Source organism: Clarias gariepinus, chromosome 25 (assembly GCF_024256425.1).
Source record: "Clarias gariepinus isolate MV-2021 ecotype Netherlands chromosome 25, CGAR_prim_01v2, whole genome shotgun sequence".
Taxonomy (NCBI): domain Eukaryota; kingdom Metazoa; phylum Chordata; class Actinopteri; order Siluriformes; family Clariidae; genus Clarias; species Clarias gariepinus.
Genome location: NC_071124.1, coordinates 24,212,501 through 24,234,964, shown reverse-complemented (window position 1 = coordinate 24,234,964; position 22,464 = coordinate 24,212,501). Strand labels below are relative to the sequence as shown.

Sequence of the window (22,464 nt, the reverse complement as noted above, 5' to 3'; positions counted from 1 at the left end):
TATTTTAATTTCCTTCATTTTTTCCTTCCTCAAGTTCATTCATTTTTTATTCATTTCTCTTTCTGTCTGTTTAGTTCTTCCTCCTTTTCCATCCATGCTTCCTGACTTTTCCATGCTTTTCTTTCCACAGTTCCTTACTTTCATTCCTTCTACTTTTCTTTATTTTACTCTTACATTTACATTTAGGCATTTGGCAGACGCTCTTATCCAGAGCGACTTACATTTTTTTCCATTATACATCTGAGCAGTTGAGGGTTAAGGGCCTTGCTCAGTGGCAACTTGGTGGTTGTGGGGTTTGAACCTGGGATCTTCCGTACCATAGTCCAATGCCTTAACCACTGAGCTACCCCTGGCCACTCTTTTAATTTTCTTCTCTTCCTCCAGCGTCGTGTCCTCTTTTCCTCTATCGCTTCTTGTATTAAAATCAGTAAATAGCAGGACAATATCTTTTCTCTCTCTCTCTCTCTCTCTCTCTCTCTCTCTCTCGCTCTCTCTCTCCTCTTACAACACACAAGTCGAATTCGAGACGGAGCCCAGGGCCATGTGGAGCAGCAGGGCCTGTGTGAGTGTGTGTGTGTGTGTGTGTGTGCGCACCTCATAAAGTAGACAAAGCAGCTCCAGGGCCAAAAACAATAGACTCAGCATTTAAAAATGGCTTATAATTCATCAGAAACGACAGACAAGGGGGTGTGGAGGGGGGGAGGGGGGCATATAAACAAACGAAACAAAACCAGGTGTGTGTTTAGAAAACATGATTATTTAATACATCAGGATGAAGAGAGGGGATTAAAAAGAGACCGAGAGATGTGACGTGTGTGTGTGTGTGTGTGTGTGTGTGTGTGTGTGTGTAAGAGATGGTCAAGTCTCGAGGTTAGAGACGGCCCGCAGCATGTGTCTGTTTTTGCCAGATAAAGCGTTTGCATTACAAAGACGTGTGTGTGTGTGTGTGTTGGGTTTTGTCCAAATAACTCCAGTTATATTCCTCATCTGTTCCTGAATTCTTCTGTTCTTTCCTTCGTCTTTATTTCTGTTTATTCAGTTTTTCCTGTTTCTCTCTTTTTTCAGTCACCGATTCTTCCGTTCTTTATTCCATCTACTGACTGAGATCAAAAGAGTTTCAAGTGATACAAGCACATATACAAGAGGACATCCTCACATCGCCACGTCCCCTACATCAACATGACGCACATATCACAGCATCCTCTACATCACCACGTCCTCTACATCACCACATCCCCTACACTGCTGTGTCCCACATATCGCCGCGTCTTCTTCGCCACGTCCCCTACATCGCCTCGTCCCCTACATTGCATGTGTGTCCCACATATCGCCGCCTCCCACATATTGCCACGTTCCACATTGCCATGTCCAACACATCGCCACGTCTTCTTCATTGCCATGTCCCACATATTGCCACGTGCCCTACATCGCCACGTTCCCTACATCATCATGTACCCTACATCAACATGACGCACATATCACAACGTCCTCTACATCACCACATCCCCTACACTTGTGTCCAACATTTTGCCACGTCCCCTATATCGTCCCGTCCCCTATATCGCCACGTCCCCTACATCGCCTCGTCCCCTACATCGCCTCGTCCCCTACATTGCTGTGTCCGACATATCGCCGCCTCCCACATATTGCCAAGTTCCACGTTGCCATGTCCAACACATCACCACGTCTTCTTCATTGCCATGTCCCACATATTGCCACGTCCCCTACATCGCCAAGTCCCCTACATTACCATGTACCCTACATCAACATGACGCACATATCACAACGTCCTCTACATTGCTGTGTCCCACATATCGCCACGTCTTCATCACCTCGTCCCACAAATTGCCACATCCCACATATCGCCACATCTCCTAAATCGCCGCGTCCCCTACACTGCTGTGTCCCCCATATCGCCACGTCCCACATATTGCCACATTCCATGTTGCTACCTCCAACACATCGCCACAGTTTCTACATTGCCATGTCCCACATATCGCCACGTCTCCTACATAGCCCCGTCCCTTACGTCACCACATCCTCAATCTCCTACGTCGCCACGTCCCCTACATCAGCACTTCGTCACGTCCCCACAACGCCATGTTGCTTGTCTTCTCCAGCTAATAGCCCATTTATCTCATCATCATGTCTTCACCTTCTGCAGCTAAAGAAAGCTTGTCTTCTGTCTCTCTTCCGTCAGCCTCTTCTCTCAGCCTTTCTTTTCTTTGTGTCTGTAAGAGAAGATCAGGCTTCCTTTCTGCAGGATCGCGTCTCATTTCTAAAACTTTCCTTTTCTTTGCTGTTTCTCTCCCTCCTTTATCTTATTTTTCTTTCCCCCTCTTTGCTTTCTTCGTCCTTACTCGGCACACACGCAGAGATGGCGAGACAGGGCTGATGGTAACGCGAGGTCACCCTCCGGGCCGAGAGGAAACTTGTTAACAATGTTCTCTGAGTGTGTCTGTGTGTCTGTGTGTGTGTGTGTGTAAGAGACATACTTGAAAGAATCCTCACCCTGGGTAATCCCTGCAGAGGACTTTCGCAGATGGTCTTGCTCTGAAAAACGGATGATTGGCAGGTTCTCTGTGTTCACATTCTGGTGCAATCCTCAAACCCCAGGATCATTACGAACAACCACACGTCAGACTTTTTATCCGTTTATTCTTAGGTTTAATGTTACCGAGCGTCCTGTTACTGAACAGCAAGCGTAACCTTTCTGTTGTAAAGATGGCGTTGAGGCGGAAAGTTACAGCTTGACCCGAGAGCGACACGGACAGCAAACTGACACTGGAGACTCCTTCCATGAATGTCTCTTTACAAGTTAATGTCACAGTTCCAATTTGCGGACTAATTGTGTAAAAATATTTCTTAATATATGACTGTTAAATGTTTTTTAAATTGTTTATTTATTGAGGTTAGCAAGTTCATCTAGGTGAAAGTAAAAATTTAGCACCTCTGAATGTATACTATATTATTATTATTATTATTTATTTGTAATGAAACTCATTTTATTTATGTTTTACACTTGTCCCCACCTTTAGACCATAAACAATGCGATGGAATCATATGAAAAATAAACTTTATAGTGCAAGTATGAACTACAGTATAACAACTGATTAGGCATAAACAAAAAAGAAATTCATTAAAAATTGCTTTTGTATTGCAAAATAAAAAATATTGTCATAGTTGTTCTAATCTGATCTAATTTAGCGTGTGATTTCTTTTGAAACAAACAAGCAAGCACTAGCTCCGCCCCCAGCGTGCTGTCATCCATTCACATGTAACATTACCCTTTGGTTATTTTCTGAGTGTAAATTATTTTTTGTTTCTTTGCGTCTTGTGTTCCTGCAGCGCGTGTTCTCGTCCAGCCCGTACTCGGACCCGGTGATGGTGGAGAGCGGCATTTTGCCTCGCACCGTGGAATCTCCTGAGATGTTGTGGGTGATGGGGCCGGTCCTCGCCGTGGTGCTCATCGTCAGCATCGTCATCGCCATCATCCTCTTCAAAAGGTGAGACGTCCTGACCGCCATTCCGCGCGTTCTCCTGCTTTTCCTACTACGGTTGTGTTTAACGTGTTTTAGTGTCAGAAAATAAAAGAAATCCACTTTAAGAACTTTAAAGCTGTTTAAAAATTTGCCGGGGTTCAAATTTTAACGTTCCATCAACTAAAATTAGATAATAGAAAAATGTACTGTTAAATTTTATGTTCAAAATTAAACAGGTTTATATTGTACTTAACAGTTCAAATTTACCTTTTTTAAAAAATGCATCTTAAAAATGTGTTAATATATTTGTGTAAATAAACCTAAAATGGTAATTATAATAGAATTTTTAATGTGAATATAAAAATGTAACAAAATGTTTGTTTTGTTAGGAGCCGTTTAGCCGCTTCAAGTTGTTTTTCTTTCCCTCTCTTTTTTGTGTTTTTCTACTCTCTCATCTTTTTTTGTTATTGATTTCTTCCATCTTGACTTTTAATTATTATTTTTTACTTTTCCTAAATCTTTATCTTTTTAAGACCTAAAAAAACTTTTTTAAATCCTTATTTTTCCTTCCTTTTCTCTGGACTTCTTTGCCATTTTTTTTCCTTATTCTTTTCAGTCTGTCATTAATTTCTGTGTAACTTCTTCCTCTCATTAATCCCCTGTGTGATGATGATGATGATGATGATGATGTTCGGTGCTGGCGCCGCATGTTGGATTTAACCACATGACGAGTGTGTGCGTCTGTCCCGTGTCGTTCTCTCACTCTGTCGTTCTCAGTGAGATTTTCTCAGCCTCGCATCTCTGTTTTTTTTTCTTGTTTATTTATTTATGAAACTATAATTTATTTATATTTTTGGGACGGTCACTAACTCTGCGTATCTCTCGCTCTTTCTGCTCCGTGCGAACAGCAAACAGGAGAGGTAGGTGTTCTCGCATCAGGGTTTCTGTTCCTCCATCCCTCTCTCTTTCTCTTCTCACTCATCCATCCGTCTCGCCGCCGGACACCGGGACTGCGGGGGGGGCTGAGGCGATGGGCGCCGCGGGTCTCCGGTTTGTTCAAAATAACACTTTTTAAACTTTTACAACTTATAATATTTTAATAAATATTCCGCACTCCACCCCGCAACCCCGCGGTGTCCACGAGTAGCTCGGGTTCTCACACAGATGATGTGCATGTTGGTGTTCAGTCGTGGAAAGTACGTTTCTCAGAGTGGACACGCCCATTATTCCGTCAGACGACCAATCACACGCCAAGTTAGTTTTGTACCAAATACCAAATGGAATAAAATCAGTTAATAGACAATAAGCTTAAAAATATGAGTCTAGGATTAACCGTGTAATTTATCTTACGTGCAATTATATCGTTATAACAAATATTTTTAATACTTATGTTTATTAGAAGCTTCATTGAGACTAGACACTAGCTAGATGTGAATTTTTATATTAATCAGTATTTTAACCATAAATAAAACACAAACTTTCACTGCAGTTTTCGCTAATATAACGCTAGCTTTCTGTATGTTAACTAGCTCGCCCATCCTGTTCAGTTTATAGTGACATCACGTAACTAAGTGATGCTATTTCTGGCTAATAAAAGATGCATCATGCTCAATTTAAGCTAGCCGTGTATAAATAGCGTTGTTATTGCACCTGAGCACCGTTTGTTTGGTTTTGATTGGTCAGGTGACTGAAGTGTTCGTATTCAGTTCCCTTTGTAATAAAAGTTTTAGATAAAGTGAAACGTGTTTGTGCTCTGTGTGTGTGTGTGTGTAGTGATTTATTTATTTAAAATTTTTGTATCACGCTGTGTTGATCCTCATCTGTTCTACTTAAGGTTGACTGGGAGCTAGCGCGCTAACGTAGCCTTTGTGGCGCGTCACCTGGGTGCTGAATGGCCCCATTGTAAAGTAAATGCCAGACTGGCGGGTGGTGAGAATAGAAATGTTCTCGTCGTCAAAGCTGACATTTCCTTCAGCCAGAACATTCTGTTGCTCTTTTTTCTTTTCTTTTTTCTTTTTCTTTTTGGGCTCGTCAAACTGCGGATGAACCAAAAGATTACCGTTTTACTGAAGCCCAATTTTTACAGTTGGTGAACTTAATTGAAATGAATTTATATCAGTGCTTACCTGAGGAAAGTTCCCGGTGTTCAGAGTCGGGTTACGCCCTCTGTTCGCTTGAGTCATACATGTTCCGCGGCTACATATGCAATACAGGGTCATGTGACTTGGATGAGAACGGGACAGTGTGTGACTTTGTGCTTCTGCGTGAGCGTACGACACTTGCTGATGTCATCAATCAGCACTGGCAGCGCAGAGATTTCATAGCAGCGCTAGCAACAGCTAATCGCGAGGCGCTTTCTTCCTTCTTCTGGACCTCAACAAATCCAGTCGACTAACCGCTCGTCGTCTTCCAGAGCAAAACCTCGCTAAAATCAAATGTCGCGCGAATCTGATTTGTTTTATCAGAGATAACGTGAGCAAAGATGTATTGATGTACGCATGCCAATTTGGTTTATGAACTCTTCTCCTTATACCTTATTCTTTATACTTATACGCGCTAACGTTAACTACAATCAGATAAATGTCACTCGGGCAAACCCGAGCTCAGAGTTTCAGATCTCAAAATCTAGTGACGTGACTCGTAACGTAAATGTAGCCTTTAAAACTTAAAAGACTTATGACAAAGGAAGATTTAACGAATAGCACTTGATCCAGCGGCGAGTGTTTATTCACATTTGTGCGCTTGGACATATGAGATATCATAACAATTAAGTTATTCCTTTAAACTGTCAGACGGTGGCGCTGGACGTGGACCAGGTATCACTCAAGATAGAACGGTCAACAAAGACACGCCTCTTTTTACTTTAACTCCGCCCCCCTGTGCGCAAGTCACACCTGTAAATTTGACTGTTAAACAGTATTCTTATTTCCAGATATGAGGTGTGTGTGTGTGTGTGTGTGTGTGTGTGTGTGTGTGTGTGTGTGGGTGTGTGTTTTCTCCCAGTTTCCTCTAGCACCTGCTAGCACATTAGTCGCTCGATCTGCAGGTGTGTCTGCGTCCGTGCTGTAATTACTCGGCTGACGTGCTAATTACCCACATGCCTCGTTTTCCTCACTACGCCTTCGCTAAAAAAAACGAGCCGGCTCGGGTGCTCACTGCAGCTGTCGCGACTCGATTCGGCATCCTTCACGGAACCAGAACCGTACTGGCCTTTTTTTTTATTCCTTCCACGTGTCCGCCGCTGACCGCACACTCGATGTCCAAATGTTCTAACTGTAACTTGTCTCATCTACGTCAGTGGGGTTCTTGTTGTTGTTGTTGATGTTGTTGTTGCTATGTGGTTATTTGTTTTTGTTTTTTTAAGCCAAAATGGCTACATGGGGGCTAACCACAATGTCACTTCCTGTCTCACAGGAAGCGAGCGTCTCCGCTGCCTAAAGACGAACACTTGAGCGGGGTGAAGGACTCCCTCCTGGCCAACTCGTCTGATCCCGTGGAAATGAGGAGAATCAACTATCAGACCCCAGGTAACTTTCTTTGTCTGTTTAAATTATTTTATATTTCAAACAGCTTTAACATAATTACACAGTCGAACTTAATTTGATTCTAGTTAATTTAATACTTTGAGATAAAGATACGAACGTTACCTTTTAACAGAAAACAACAATAAGAAGCATCACAGGGTTTTTGTTACATTTTATTCATTTTTGTAAATTAAATTTAGCTGCTTTTATCTTTTGTTTGTTTGTTTTTGGTAGAAATTAGTCTACCAACATTAGTTTGCTTTTTTCTGTTTTTTTTATTTTTTATTGTTAACACACTTATCAAAGGTTTTCATAAATAGCAGTGCAGAAGCTCGTCAAAAGGTCACTGTAAATGTTTAAAATTCTTTTATTAGTTTTACAAACCTTTCTTGTACTTTTAGCTGTTAATCACACACTAATTCTCGTGAACACAGGTCTCACACTAAAAACGCCACGTAGCTCGCGGCGAACAAAAGCACCAAGTTGTGTCTTTGATTTATTTTATAAACTTTTTTTTCCAAGCTTTATTCTTTATAGTTGTATTTACTGTATATAAATACATTTTCTGTAAAAAAAAAAAAAAAAAAAAAGTTTAATAAATAATAAAATAAAATAAAAATTATAGTATAAAATAATAATAAAATTTGTATATTTCCAACAAATTCAAATGGCGTAATTAGGAAACAAACTTATTAATATATGAAAAGACAATTAAGTTGATTTTTAGCTACCAATTTTGTTAAATAGTAAAGTATATTTGATATTTTAATTTTGCTCTTTTTATTTTTACAAGAAAGGTTTATAGGATTTTCGCGTGCTTCTGCGAGGTGGTTGCGGTTTTTATCTCATGCTGTTGTACGCAGACAATCATTAAACAAAAGAACTCTTTTACGCCATCCGGTTATACGTAGAAAAAATGTTTATAGCGCAAAAAAAAAAAAAACTTTCCAAGACAGAGTCACATCCTTTGTCAGAGTTTTGATTCACTTGCACGTGCAAAATCTTTTCTTCTTCTTTTTTTTTTTTTTAACCAGAGTGTGTAATTGGAGGCTGTCAGATTGTAAGCGCCGACTCGGGTTGTCTTTTTTTATTTTTAACCAAAGCGTCGTGGTTAAGTGTTTTTTACTCAGCCTGAGTGTCATCTCGATTCATTTAGCAACAATAAATCGACCTATTTTAAGAAATGATTCATCAAACAGCTCCCATCTTCCTCTTTACTCTCTCTCTCTCTCTCTCTCTCTCTCTCTCTTTATATCTTTACCATACCATTTCCCCTTTATTGTAAGCCCACTGCGACTAATCGCGCTTAATTTATGGAATAAACTCCATTCTCTTTTCCTCTCTTCTTCTTCTTCTTCACTATCTGAGCGCCTTTGACAATTGCGCGATCCGTCTTTAATTAGCCAAATGTGAATATTTTTGTTTTCCTCCCACAGTTAAAGCTGTTTAAGTCTTTAATTAGTGTGGAAAAGGGCGGAGCCGCCGCTCGTTCATCAGGAGTGGAAAAGGATCAGCCGAGCGTTAAAATGCCTCCTCTGGCTTAAAGTCACTCTTTTTCTTTCTTTCTTTCTTGTTTCTTTCCAGCTGTTAAAAGGATCTCTGTTCATCATCAGAGCTCTTTACGCGATCCTCGTCACTTCATTAGCGCATTTTTCTTTGTAGCTGTGAAGCTGAGCATGAAGAAGGACGAGAATTTGTTTTTATAAATGAGAGAGAGAGCAAATGTCATCGCATGTTTTCCCCCCATGTCGTGAACGGTGAGACCTTCCTGTGGGGTTATTAGAGATCACGCCAAGACGCTTTACGGCCCAGACTGAGCTCGCGATCGCCGCATGGGTGACCCCTCCGGCGTGACGTTTCTGATTCACACCGGATGGATTAAAGCGGTTGTCCACATCCGTGTCCTGTTCCTGTTAAACACCTGACCTTCACTAGTGTGACCACAGCACACACTGAGCCTCTTCACACTTCACAGCAGCTATACGTGGCGTTCGAGTCAAAGCGGGACTGTGGATAACAGTACAGAATAACAGCACACTAATGAACTTATCGTAGTGTTTCACTCGCACTCTGACACCATCAAGGTAGAAAGGAGCCGAGGTTCGACTGCCAGCTTCATACACCGGCCTCCCAGGACATCTCAAAGTCGCCTGTTTCACTGCAAGTCTCGGTTTGATTCGAACGCCTCCTTTTTATTATTATTTTTATTATTATTATTATTATTGGTCCCTGGTCTCGTTGCTTCTCTTTCCCGTCTGTGTTGCCCTCACACTTCCACACACTCCTCATATTTCACACACTCATTAAACGCACCCCGAGGTTTATCGCGTCCTCTCGTCGACCCTCTTGCGTCAGCTCCCGTTTTTTATTTCCCAGTATTATTTCCAGTAAGCTCTGCGTGTTTGTGCGTGTGTATGTTGTGTGTGTATGTGTGTGTGCTATAACATTCCTGACTTTCCCCGTTGTGCTCCACCTAAGCGACCGTGACGTTCCCGTATTCACTGTGACCCCGCCATCTCTCTCTCTTCCTCTCAGTCTCTTTCTCTCTCTCTCTTCCTCTCGTCCTCTCTCTCTTAACTCTCAGACGTTTAGCTCTGCAGCTTGGAGGCCTCAGATTGATAGCTCTTTATTTTTCTTCTTCCTCTTCTTCTTTTTTTTTCCTTCCTCCATTGTTTTTTTTTCTTCTTCTCTGCAGGTCCCAGCACTTCCTGCTGCCTCGACACTCCAAGTTAGTTCCTGCTGTGTCTCTGCACGCTCCCTCGTAGCTCTGTTCGGCTTCTCCCTCCGCCTGTCTGTCTCTGTATTTCGCTGTTTTTCTGCCATCAGTCACCGCCGCCGTTTACCCCGGCCTGCTGTACATCACCCTGCGCTTTATTACCGCACTGTGTCTGGCAGGAACAACAAGAAACCAACCTCACAGCCAGAAAAGACCTCAGGATTATAAAATGAGACGTACCGTACGCTTCAGGGGCGCCAAGAGATGTTTTTTTTTATTTTTTTTATTTTAATTTGTATCAGGTGACGTCCCGAAAAACAGCTAGTGAAGAAACTTGATATATTTATTATTATTATTATTTCCCCAGTTTCCAAAAAGCAAATTCTAAATAATAACACCAAGTATAATAAGAGATAATAGATTTACAAATAAAAGATTTACAGACGCGCTCCGCTGTTCCCTGGAGCGTGTGAGATAAAAATTATTTAAAGCATTTTAGTATATTAGTTTATTAAAGCTATTTTAGTAAAATAAAAGAAATTTTAAGATATGTTTACAGTAAATTAGAAATAGAGAAGTTTAAAAAATTTTAAATAATGATTTGCCTGCGTTGAGAAACACGTTCTGCGTTTTTAATTCCTATGTTTATGTTTCGATTGTTACGGTTAATCTGCTTAAATCCGTAAATCCGATCGAAAAACTCGATCGACTGGCGTTTAATACTTTCACAACTTTAAATCATCAAAAAAAGTTTACGCTCTTACTGTAGTTAATGTTCACGTATATATTTAAATATTATTTTATCAATATTAGGTTCTAAGCGCTTTAGCTAGCTAGCTGTAGTTGCTACGCTGTAAAGTGTTTCCTCGTTCTCTGATGGAAAACTCCCGAAGACTTTGAGCTGAAAAAACACTTCATGGAGTCGTTTCTGTAAATGTTGTAACAAACCGGCTCATTTTTTTAAAAATATAAAATTATATTAAAGCTTAAAAAACAAAATCGCGAACTGGACTAATAACTTTTAGTACAAATGTTTAAAAATAACAATAAAGTCACATTAAAACTTCAGAAGCTTTTTTTTTTTATGAATGTATTTCTGTGTTTGTAGCTGTTTAGGGCGGATTAAAGTTCTCATATGTTTTTGTACATTTACTGTAGCTACTCGTGTCCCGTAACGCTCTCGTGGTTCTTATTTTCGTCCTCCGGCTACGCCCATAACCCCCCCGCCCCCAGAGATCCCTAATTAGAACCCCACCCCCCTTAATTCATGTGCTCGTGTACTCTGCGTGTTTTTATCCCACGCTTTAACTCCGCTTTATTAGATTCGAGCCCATTTCTTGTTTTCGTCTTAAATGTCCTCCTTTTCTTTCTCACTAAAAAAAGAAAAGAAAAAAAAAGCGACGTGAGCAGAGAACGTTCCCAAATCCAATTAAGCGCTCTCAGCCTCAGAAACACGGAGAAGATTAGCCATAAATCATCTTATAACTGCTGACAAGAAATCTGGGGCAGATTGGAGAGAAGGAAGGAAGGAAGGATCGGAGCTAGCGCAATTAATGATCGATTCATAAGGAGGTGCGAAACAACAGCCAAGATTAGAGATCTGAGAGGGGGGGAGGGGGAAAAGTTTGATATTCGCACGACGTTCAGGCTTTACTACAGATGATGTAATCAGTCGGACACGGCTCTTTCAAAGTTCGCTCCTTGTTTTTCAATGTTTTGCGTTGGGAGCTACAAGCGCGAGACTAAACAAGATGTAGTTTAGGATGACGTGTAGGCTTTGAGGATTTTTTGTTGTCGTGTTTGTGGTGTCCATTATTTTCAAAATACAAACTTTAAAAAAAATTAATAAAAAAAAACAAAAACAAATTGTAGCCTGACTAAACTTAAAATTTCCAAACATTTCTTCGCACTCATGTGACATCAATCACTGAAGACAAATTTGGTGATTTATACATTTAAGCCCCTCCCACAAGACTTCGTAAAAGGCTATCTTTACAGAGATCTAAAAACAAGTAAAACGGGTAAAACAGCGCCCCCCTGTGGTAAAGCTTCCAGTAATAGATTAAACACTTGTCCTTTTACAGGGTGCCATTTCTTTTGTTCTAAAATATTTTTTGGGATGGGGTTAATTTATTTTTTTATTTTTTACAAAATCGCTTAATTAAATAAACAAGCGTAAAATCGCAGAAACTGTAAAACGATGCGAGCGCTTTTCCGACGAACCAACTGGGTTTTTCATAATTTCATCAGATTTCTGCCGTAAACGCGAAACTGTTGTCAATTATTTTGTTCGTCCCCAGTGTAATAAATAATGTTTTTATTTTTAATCTGTAAGATCAAGCTTGCAGTTCTTAAGCTCGGCCGAATTCTAAACAGATGTTTGCATCATCTTTTGACGCTAATCTCAGAGATTTGGGCGAACATGGCGGACACCGCAGGTTATACTTACTGTAGTTTTCCTAATGTGGGATTGTGATAATGTCACAAACTCTAATTTACAATTTATTATATATATTTATGTTTTTAATTGAACAGTTTGTGCTGTATATTTGAAATTATTAACGCTTCTACTCCTTCACCGCATGTTAGCATCAGGACATGCTAACGCTACCAGTCTTTTATCTGTCTTTCTTTTTTTCTCTTTCTTGTTTTTAATTTGTGGGTAAATTTCCATCCAAATGTAAAAAAAAAATTTAAACAAGATTCGATTCTATAAAACACTAGGTAAAAAAAAAAACGCAAACATTTTTGTTAGCATTAAAGGCAAAGACGTTATTTATGTTGATGTCATTAAAAAGAGATTACTCATATTCATATTGTCGATTTTTTTTATAAAATTAAAATATTTTATAAAAAAATTTTTTAGGTATAGTACGGAAAAAAAAACGCAAGCAACTCCGAACATGCATCAAAAATTAAACCAAAAAAAAATAATTGATTTTTTAAATCAAGCTTTTTCTTTTTTCGCCCATCAATAAAGTTTCCTTTATTGATGGACGTGTCATAATATTCTACTAAACATATGAACTAGCTTCAGAATAGCTAACCCTTCTAGATTCTCTTTTCTATGTGAGATAAGCCCCGCCCCCCGTAGCAGCTGTTCGCAATTTTCAGCACAAGATTTTGCGTCCAAACATGTGGATGAAAATTCTATCCTTTTTTTTCTTTGTCGTTTTTTATTTTCTTTCTTTTTTCCTGTTTGTCAACGCTTCCCTGACATCACACCTCAGCGCAGCGCATCTCCACCACGTCCTCGCCGGCAGCCTCGCACTCGTCACCCTCGCACTCGTCACCCTGTCTCCACAGCCTCGAGATAGATGAGTGGTAGCCGTCCCTTTCACTCAACACTTTCCTTCTCTCTCTCTCTCTTCTCCAGGAATGAGAGAACATCCTCCCATCTCCGTGTGCGAGCTGGCCGACCACATCGAGCGGCTCAAAGCCAACGACAGTCTGCGCTTCTCGCAGGAGTACGAGGTAATCACCACTCAGACACACCCCCTCCCCCTCCCCCACATGTCAAATGCTCTTTAATTCCTCTTTAAATGTTATATTACACTGGTACTGGAGACTCCTTCCATACTTATCAATTTATATTTGGGAAATTATACAGTAATTAAAAATTATGTTTTTTTTTTTTCTTTCCTTCAGTCTCAGACTTGTTTTTATTCCAAAAAAAAAAGTGCTCCTCTGTAGAACAAGAAAAAAAAATCACCTCAGGTTTTGTTTAATGATTTCTCTTTTAAGTATTGTTTCATAATTAAGTTGTTTTGTCTGGTTTGTACCTTGATTGTCTGCCCTTTTTTTTTGTATTTCCCTCGCTTCCGCCTTGTTATAATACAGTTTTTTTCCCGCGGCTCTTCAGACGCCCGCCCTGACTGTTTTGACAGGAATTCGCATTCGCGCTTGATGCCAGCTGCTCGTTTTCAGCGGCGCGCTCCTGCGGGTTCACCTCGCGGCCCTGATTAGCAGAGTGCGAGCTTTGATTTCTCGCTCGCGGCAGTCGCGTAAAAAAGGAGCGAAAGATTTCACTTCATTTTGGTGCCGAGTGCCACTCGAGACTCGGGGCTCTCGAGAGCGCGGCCTCGTCGAAAACCGAAGGCGTCATAATGAAACTCGTCAGACGGCCAGACGTGACCGCGGACCGTCTCCTAACGTAGAAATGAATACCCGAGTTAATGTCTGCCATTTATACTGCGTTGTGTTTTAGTGGACGGAAATGTGTCCGACTGGACGCGACAACTTACAAAGTACAAAGCAACCAGTAGCATTCGAGATAAGCCACACCCCTTCATACTCTAGACAAAATTTAACGTGACTAGCATGAGTTACTGCGACAGGACAGGACCGGGACCTACGTACAGTCTTTTTTTTATTTCAGTGTCTCTTTAATTCAGAAGTAAGAAGTTAAAAACCTAAAAGTATCATTACAACAAGAACAGGAAGTCTTTAAAAAAATTTTTTTTTTTTTATTTTAGCATCCTGTGCTTATCTTATATTTCTAGTATTTTGTAAACACACAGTACTCCACACACACACCCACACACACACAGTTCCAGTCAGCAGGTTTCACTGGCAGGAAGTGATGTCGTTGCCCCCTATAAAGGAAGCCCCCCCTCCTCCCCTCGGGAACAGATGGCGATCCTCACGTCTGTTGGCGCTCGTTCTTCGCTAGCTGCAGCTTCGGGCTCGCGGCCTCCCGCCGTTCTGTGCCGTCGTATCTGCCAAAGAGCGCCCCAGCCCACCTCCTCTGGCACCGCCGCTACAGGAAGTGGAGTATAGGGCAGAGAAAAAATTACACGTGAAGGCCGTGAGCCGCGTCGCGGGTGTGAGTCAGGAACACGCCAGAGGAGGTCACGTCGTTTAGTGGGGCGTGGCCTCTGTGTGTCTGTTATACTCGAAGCATTGAGTTCAAGTGTGTGTGTATTGACATTAAAACTGCATATGTGTATCATATGAACACTGAGACGTTAGTAGACAGCAGCGGGGAAAAACTAGCGCACTAAACGAGCGAGAACATCAGGTGTTTTTTTTTTTTTTGCTCACCCGTTGTTCCTGTGTCGTTGCTCACGTCTTTCAACTTCGTCAACACGAGCGCTGACAGCTCCCACTCTGCAAGTGTGTGTGTGTGAGAGAGAGAAAGTGAGACATTTAACTCTATGCTAAACCCCTTCCCGCTAACATCCAGGATCTTGACAGAGAAATGGGCGCCGGTTATCGCATCAAACCCTCATCATGTCCGTGTCTCGCGGCAGCGTCGAACTACGCTCAGACTCACGTGTCCATCACGAAGCGTTTAAAAACTACTTAATAAATAATCATGTGTTGATTTCCGCGGCATGAAACTTATGCTACCCCGGATACAGATTACCCGAGCGGGCGTGTCTCGTCTCGTCTAAAACCGGTGGATCGAGCCTGAATATCAACACACTCCGAGGCGTTATCGATGCTTCCGTGCAGGCCAGTGTGTGTGTGTGTGTGTGTGTGTGTGTGTGTGTGTGTGTGTATGTGTGTGTGTGTGTGTGTCTCCGCGAATTGATTCAACGATCGCCACCCCTTCCCCCCACCCCCACCCCACGGCACTAAGACTCGGTATCATCCAAGATAAGAAATTTTCTTTAATAAAATAAAGGAGTGTGGATTTGCGCTGTTTTTTCTCTTTTTTTTACTTTAATTAACCTTTCTTTTCGAATTCGTGCTTCTAATTAGGTTTCCAGCGACGTCCTGAGCGCTCGCGTCTCTTTGTCCTATTGACGTGCAGCTGTCATTTCGGGAATTGATTAAAGGAGCGAGATCCTAAAGGGCTCATTAGCCTCCTACGGTCTCGTCACTTCTCCTCTGCGTCTGGAGCGACTTCCCTCAACCTCGTCTTCTATTAGAGCGGCGGGGAGTCGACTATAAGATCACAGCTTCCTTTCTCACATGATTAGAGGGTCTTTATTTAAACCTCCGTCTGTGTGAAGTAGTGACTGACCTGCGGAGGAGCGCCATGGTGCAGTGTGTGTGTGTCTGTGTGTGTTACCATATTTTCTTCTTTTCTTTTTATCTTGTTTTATGTTGCGACAAAATGAGGCGACTCAAACTTCCGACAAAAACACAGTCGTGGAAAATTACACTCCATCTTTCTGTCTCCTTGCTTCTCTCTCTCTCTCTCTTTCTCTCTCCTCCATTTGCTCTCGTCCTCTCCCGGTCATTGTTCTTCCTGTCCTCTGCTGTCAGTGGCTCTGAATAAAGTGCAGGTCGGTCACGCCGTCACTCCGTCAGGCCTCGGGGTCTGGACGACTCCATCACGGTCACACCGCAGCTGCTTCACCTTCAGCGCGGAGCAGGAACATTACGGCTCACACACCTGAGGCACGGCTGTAGCACAAATACACACCGAACAGAGGGAGAAAAAGAGAGAGAGAGAGTGTGTACGGACGGACGGACGGGTTGATTAATGGACAGAGGGGTAGATGATTAGACAGGTGGAGGACATGTGAATGGTTTCATCCAGGATAATTAGAAGAACGTTAGTTGAGATGGACGATACGTGAACAAAAAGATGGATGGATAAAGTAAATAAACGTATGTTATTGATGGACTATGTTGAATGATGGACAAATGGAATGGACAGGGATTTGGATCACTAGAAGGACTGTAGATGAATGGAGAGATTGACAGTTAGATGATGTGGATATAACCATGAGTATGTTAATGGAGATGTGTGTGTGTATATATATATATATATATATATATGTGTGGACGGATTGACAGACAGATAAATGGATGGACCAGACAGAGGATGGATGGATGTGGACTGAAGATATGGAGGATGTATTAAATGCACATTGGAGGACATTAGTGCTGATAGACGAACAGATAGATGGGCATGGAATGGAAATGTGGATAGAAATATGCGGAAGGAGGGAAGGATAGAGAGGTAGACATGAATAAGTTACAATATAGTCCGATATGTTACGGCATGTAACAGCAAGTTAGCGAGTGCTACAGGGTGCGGCGCATTACAGAAGGATGTGATGGGTTACAGCGAAATTACAGTGTTACTGCGAGTTACGGAGTGTTAGTGTCATGGTGAGTGTTACAGCTAGTTTTGGAACATTACAGCTAGTTGCATAGTGTTTTGGTGAGTAACAGAGTGTTACAGCTAGTTACAAAGCGTTACAGCTAGTTATGACCGTTACGGTTACATAGTGTTATGGTGAGTTACAGAGCGTTATTGCAAGTTACAGAGCAGTATAGCTAGTTACGAAGCATTACAGCTAGTTATAAAGTGTTACAATTACATAGTGTTATGGTGAGTTACAGAGCGTTACAGCTAGTTACGGAGCATAACAGCTATTTATGGTGAGTGGCAGTAGGTTACAGCTAGTTATGGAGTGTTACAGTTACATAGTCTTATGGTGGGTTACAGAGAGCAGAGAGTTACAGCTAGTTACGGAGCATTACAGCTAGTTATGGAGCATTACAGCTTGGTATGGAGTGTTATGGTGGGTTACAGTGTGTTACAGCTAGTTACGGAGCGTTACTGCTAGGAGCGTTACAGCTATTTATGGAGTTTTACAGCAAGTTATGGAGTATTATGGTGAGTTAAGGAGTGTTACAGCTAGTTACAGAGAGTTACAGCTAGTTATGGAGCGTTATAGCTAGTTACAGAGCGTTGCAGCGAGTTACGGAGTGTTACAGCTAGTTATGAAGTGTTATGGTAAGTTACAGTGTGTTACAGCTAATTACAAAGCATAGTTACAGAGCGTTACAGCTGGTTACGGAGCGTTACAGCTAGTTACAGAGTTTCAGCTAGTTATGGAGCGTTACGGTTACATAGTGTTATGATGAGTTACAGCTAGTTACATAGTGTTAAGGTGAAGTAAAGTGTGGTACAGTTACACTCTGTTACATTTCTGTCTTTTTATCCATCATCCCACATGGTCCATCAATAACGTACGACTAATTACTTCACTTTATGTTCATCCTTCTGTTTGCGTATCGTTCATCTTAAGTGTGTTAGAATTGTGCTACAGCGTGTAATAGCGTGTCGATGTGTTACAGCATATTTCAGGAACACGTTTCGGTTTTTGGAAAATGAACTGCGTCGTCGTTGATCTGATCCTCAGGCTCTTGCCCGCTCTTGCTCTCGGTTCAGGAGCTCATAAATCCTCCACTGCTTTATTCCCCCGTTCAGTCGGATCTCTCCTTTGACGTGCCGGGTCGCTATAGAAACAAAACCTCTCCTGATTAAAGGCCTGCTGTATTCTGGGATGCGGATCACCGTCCAGACACCGAGCACGCCAACGAAAGTTCTGTGAGCTGAATACATAAGCGAGAGTTCTGTTCAGTTTGTCACTCACAATCTGTTTCTCTCTCTCTGTATTTTTTTTTTCTTTTCTCACTCTAGTCCATCGATCCTGGGCAGCAGTTTACCTGGGAGAACTCCAACATGGAGGTGAACAAACCGAAAAACCGCTACGCTAATGTCATCGCCTACGATCACTCCCGAGTCGTGCTGACCTCCGTGGACGGTGAGAGTCCATCAAACATACACACGCTTAATAACCGATCAGGATCGATATCTACTAATAATAATCATCATTATGGATTGATTCACTTTATACATAAAATATATACAGCATGATACAATATTGGCGTAGCTGGAAAAAGTGTGTAATGATGTGAAGTCCCCAATAAGCCTACAGTTGAACTTTCCTGTATCAGCTCGTTTTTTTTTTTTTTTTGCTAGTTTCTGCAAATAAATGCGCGGATAATTAATGCTAACTATAAATGATAAGTATTTGCTTTACGCATCAGAACTGATCTTAAGATGATCTTTACATCACGAGCTGTTAACACAGCTGTTAAAACCTATACATGAAACCATGGACACTCAGTAAAGTCAAAAGTCTAAAATTAGGAAGAACATTTGGTCTAAATTCAACAGTATCTGTTACAAAACGAGTTATTGACAATAATATCCTTGTTGTTTTTTCTTGCTCTACTCATTTATTCACAGGTGTCCCTGGGAGCGACTACATCAACGCGAACTACATCGATGGCTACCGTAAGCAGAACGCCTACATCGCTACGCAGGGCCCTCTGCCCGAGACGCTCAGCGATTTCTGGAGGCTGGTGTGGGAGCAGAGAACCAGCACCATCGTCATGATGACCCGACTGGAGGAGAAGTCACGGGTCCGTTTCTAACACACTGTAGAGTTACGGTGAATTTTGGAGTGTCACGGCGGGTTTGGAATATCACTGCGGGTTATGGTGCCCCTTAGCGGGTGTCACGGCGGAGTGTCATGGCGGCTTACGCAGTGTCATGGCGGCTTACGCGGTGTCGTGGCGGCTTACGCGGTGTCGTGCCGGCTTACGCGGTGTCATGGCGGCTTACGCAGTGTCATGGCGGGTTACGGAGTGTCTGGGCGGGTTACAGAGTGTCTCGGTGGGTTACGGAGTGCCTCAGCGGGTGTCATGGTGGAGTGTCATGGCGGTTAACAGAGTGTCTCAGCAGGTTACTGAGTGTCTTAAGCATTATAATAACGATATTATAACAACGAGTTATGGAGCGTTATGGCGAGTTATAGAGCATTACGGCGAGTTACAGAGTGTCACAGTGAGCCCTGGGGTCACCCCACGGTGAATTGTGATAATTATTTATCACAGTTCAATTCTTGTGATAATTATTCAACGCTCGAGGAATTCGAAGGAGGTCTCCTGTGCCTCTACGACACCTTTAAGGCTTAACGGGAACTGAGATTTGTTGCACGTTATTCAGCGAGTGAAGTGAAAAAACGCTCAGCGCCGTGAACAGCAGATTCGGATTGCTATAAATACATAAATCTCTAAAAAGAAAGAAATAAAGGCTAAAGTTTAGCAGTCAGCGTAAGGTGTCTATCAGGCGCTTCGGTGTAATGGCTCATGACGCTCTTCACTAAAACAAAAAAGCCTGTTGGGAAAATGTCAGTGCATCAGTGTAAGTGTGATCGTTGTGTGGCTACGCCGAGTGTGAAATGTCACATCTGACAGCCGCTGGGTGTTAGAGCTTCCTCACCCCGAGAAAATTGCACCGGCAGTGTCGGGATGATGGACAGGAGGTCAGATCGGGGGTAAAGGAGACACGGAGGAGGAGAAAATACCGCGGCGCGCTTAAGGGACGTCGATTCGGGTCCAGGACGAGCGCTTTTTTTATGTTAAGGTCACGCTGAGGTGATCTTTTTATTCGTTTTAGATAGAAAAAGGGGGGAAACATGATTTACGTCTCGCGTTTGGCTTGACGTGTGTCTTTAGTAACGTTAAAATCTTGATATATCAACTATCGTTCGTATCCGCTATCGAATGCTCGATTCTGATTGGCCGAAGGTTTCTAAATTACATTATTATGTAGTAAAAGAATATCTCTGATCTTTTACACACCCTCCACGGTCGGTTAATGGAGTTTTAAAAACTTGTTTTGATGTTAAGATTTCTATATATTATTTTGTTATGTCTAAGGAAGGAGTACTGATTATTAGATAGCAGTAACTGTTTGTTAATACTTTCCCGCAGTGGCGTCTTTCACGCCCTACAGTATGACTTCTGGTGCTTAGATAGATTGTGTTTTTATCTGTCACAGGTGAAGTGTGATCAGTACTGGCCGGTTCGTGGAACAGAAACGTACGGGATGATCCAGGTGACCATGCTGGACACGGTGGAACTGGCGACCTACAGCGTGCGTACGTTCGCGCTTTATAAGGTAAGAAAAAACATATTAAAATTTTAAAGGCACGAACACTTTCGTCCTTGAGCACATTGCAGAATGAATAATATTTAAAACTCCATCTGCTTCTCCTGATTATTCACACAGTGGAGGATTTTCAGATTTACATTTAAAAAATATGCATTTTTCCCCCACGCACTAAAATCCTGAGCTTTTTTTAATTTTTGGGATTTCTTTCCCCCGATGTCGTGAATCAGAACGGCTCCAGTGAGAAGCGTGAGGTGAGACAGTTCCAGTTCATGGCGTGGCCGGATCACGGCGTGCCCGAGTACCCCACACCCATCCTGGCCTTCCTGCGCAGGGTCAAAGCCTGTAACCCTCCTGACGCCGGGCCCATGGTGGTGCACTGCAGGTGAGAGAACTCACGTCGCACGTCGACGTCATGCTCACGTCGCACGCGTCGTCATTCAAGTTGTAGACATTTGATTTATAGCAATAAATTAATAATAGATTCAGTCAGTGATTCAGTTTTCAGTGATGAGGCGGGGCATTTCAGTACTGATAATACATTACAATGATTCATTAGTAATTAGTGATTCAGTCAGTAATTAAAGATTTGATTAGTTGTAAGGAATTTAGTTAATGAACAGTGATTCATTTATTAATCAACACCTGTTAGTGATCAGCAATTCAGTCATGAGTGGCTCAGTTAGTGATTCGCTTAGTTTTAAGTGATTTGGTAATCACTGATTCAGTTTGTGTTAATCGATTCAGTAGTCAGTGAATCAATAAGTGTTCGATTCAGTAGCCAGTGATTTGGTTAGTGTTCGATTCAGTAGTCAGTGATTCGATTAGTGTTCGATTCAGTAGCCAGTGATTCGATTAGTGTTCGATTTAGTAGTCAGTGATTCGATTAGTGTTCGATTCAGTAGCCAGTGATTCGATAAAAGTTCGATTCAGTAGTCAGTGATTCGGTTAGTGTTCGATTCAGTAGCTAGTGATTTGGTTAGTGTTCGATTCAGTAGCCAGTGATTTGGTTAGTGTTCGATTCAGTAGCCAGTGATTTGGTTAGTGTTCGATTCAGTAGTCAGTGATTCGGTTAGTGTTCGATTCAGTAGCCAGTGATTCGATAAAAGTTCGATTCAGTAGTCAGTGATTCGATTAGTGTTCGATTCAGTAGTCAGTGAATCAATAAGTGTTCGATTCAGTAGCTAGTGATTTGGTTAGTGTTCGATTCAGTAGCCAGTGATTTGGTTAGTGTTCGATTCAGTAGTCAGTGATTCGATTAGTGTTCGATTCAGTAGTCAGTGATTCGGTTAGTGTTCGATTCAGTAGTCAGTGATTCGATTCGTGTTCGATTCAGTAGTCAGTGATTCGATTCGTGTTCGATTCAGTAGTTAGTGATTCGATTCGTGTTCGATTCAGTAGCCAGTGATTTGGTTAGTGTTCGATTCAGTAGTCAGTGATTCGATTCGTGTTCAATTCAGTAGTCAGTGATTTGGTTAGTGTTCGATTCAGTAGTCAGTGAATCAATAAGTGTTCGATTCAGTAGCTAGTGATTTGGTTAGTGTTCGATTCAGTAGCCAGTGATTTGGTTAGTGTTCGATTCAGTAGTCAGTGATTCGATTAGTGTTCGATTCAGTAGTCAGTGATTTGGTTAGTGTTCGATTCAGTAGTCAGTGATTTGGTTAGTGTTCGATTCAGTAGCCAGTGATTTGGTTAGTGTTCGATTCAGTAGTCAGTGATTCGATTAGTGTTCGATTCAGTAGTCAGTGATTTGGTTAGTGTTCGATTCAGTAGTCAGTGATTTGGTTAGTGTTCGATTCAGTGGTCAGTGATTTGATTAGTGTCAGTGACGGAGAAATGATGAACGTATGTTTACTCGCTGTTTGTTTTTCACCCGTCAGCGCTGGCGTGGGTCGGACCGGCTGCCTCATCGTGATCGACGCCATGCTGGAGCGCATGAAGCACGAGAAGACGGTGGACATTTACGGTCACGTGACGTGCATGCGCTCCCAGAGAAACTACATGGTGCAGACGGAGGATCAGTACATC

The 22,464-nt window shown here is 42.0% G+C and overlaps 1 protein-coding gene across 12 annotated transcripts in view; it reads left to right on the top strand.

The window, feature by feature from the left end:
* Window positions 1-22,464, top strand: part of ptprfb (protein tyrosine phosphatase receptor type Fb) — a 149,787-nt gene that overhangs the window by 117,229 nt on the left and 10,094 nt on the right. For 8 of the 12 annotated variants that reach the window (XM_053486083.1, XM_053486093.1, XM_053486092.1 and 5 more), the window contains 9 exons: window positions 3,349-3,506; window positions 6,897-7,009; window positions 9,702-9,734; window positions 13,099-13,196; window positions 18,115-18,238; window positions 18,727-18,902; window positions 20,326-20,445; window positions 20,667-20,821; window positions 22,317-22,464. The exon at window positions 22,317-22,464 is cut by the window's right edge and continues 138 nt beyond it. In XM_053486083.1, the coding sequence (XP_053342058.1) occupies window positions 3,349-3,506; window positions 6,897-7,009; window positions 9,702-9,734; window positions 13,099-13,196; window positions 18,115-18,238; window positions 18,727-18,902; window positions 20,326-20,445; window positions 20,667-20,821; window positions 22,317-22,464 (1,125 nt within the window). The remainder of the gene's footprint in view (window positions 1-3,348; window positions 3,507-6,896; window positions 7,010-9,701; window positions 9,735-13,098; window positions 13,197-18,114; window positions 18,239-18,726; window positions 18,903-20,325; window positions 20,446-20,666; window positions 20,822-22,316) is intronic. The other 4 variants (XM_053486094.1, XM_053486090.1, XM_053486089.1 and 1 more) reach the window with 1 other exon arrangement.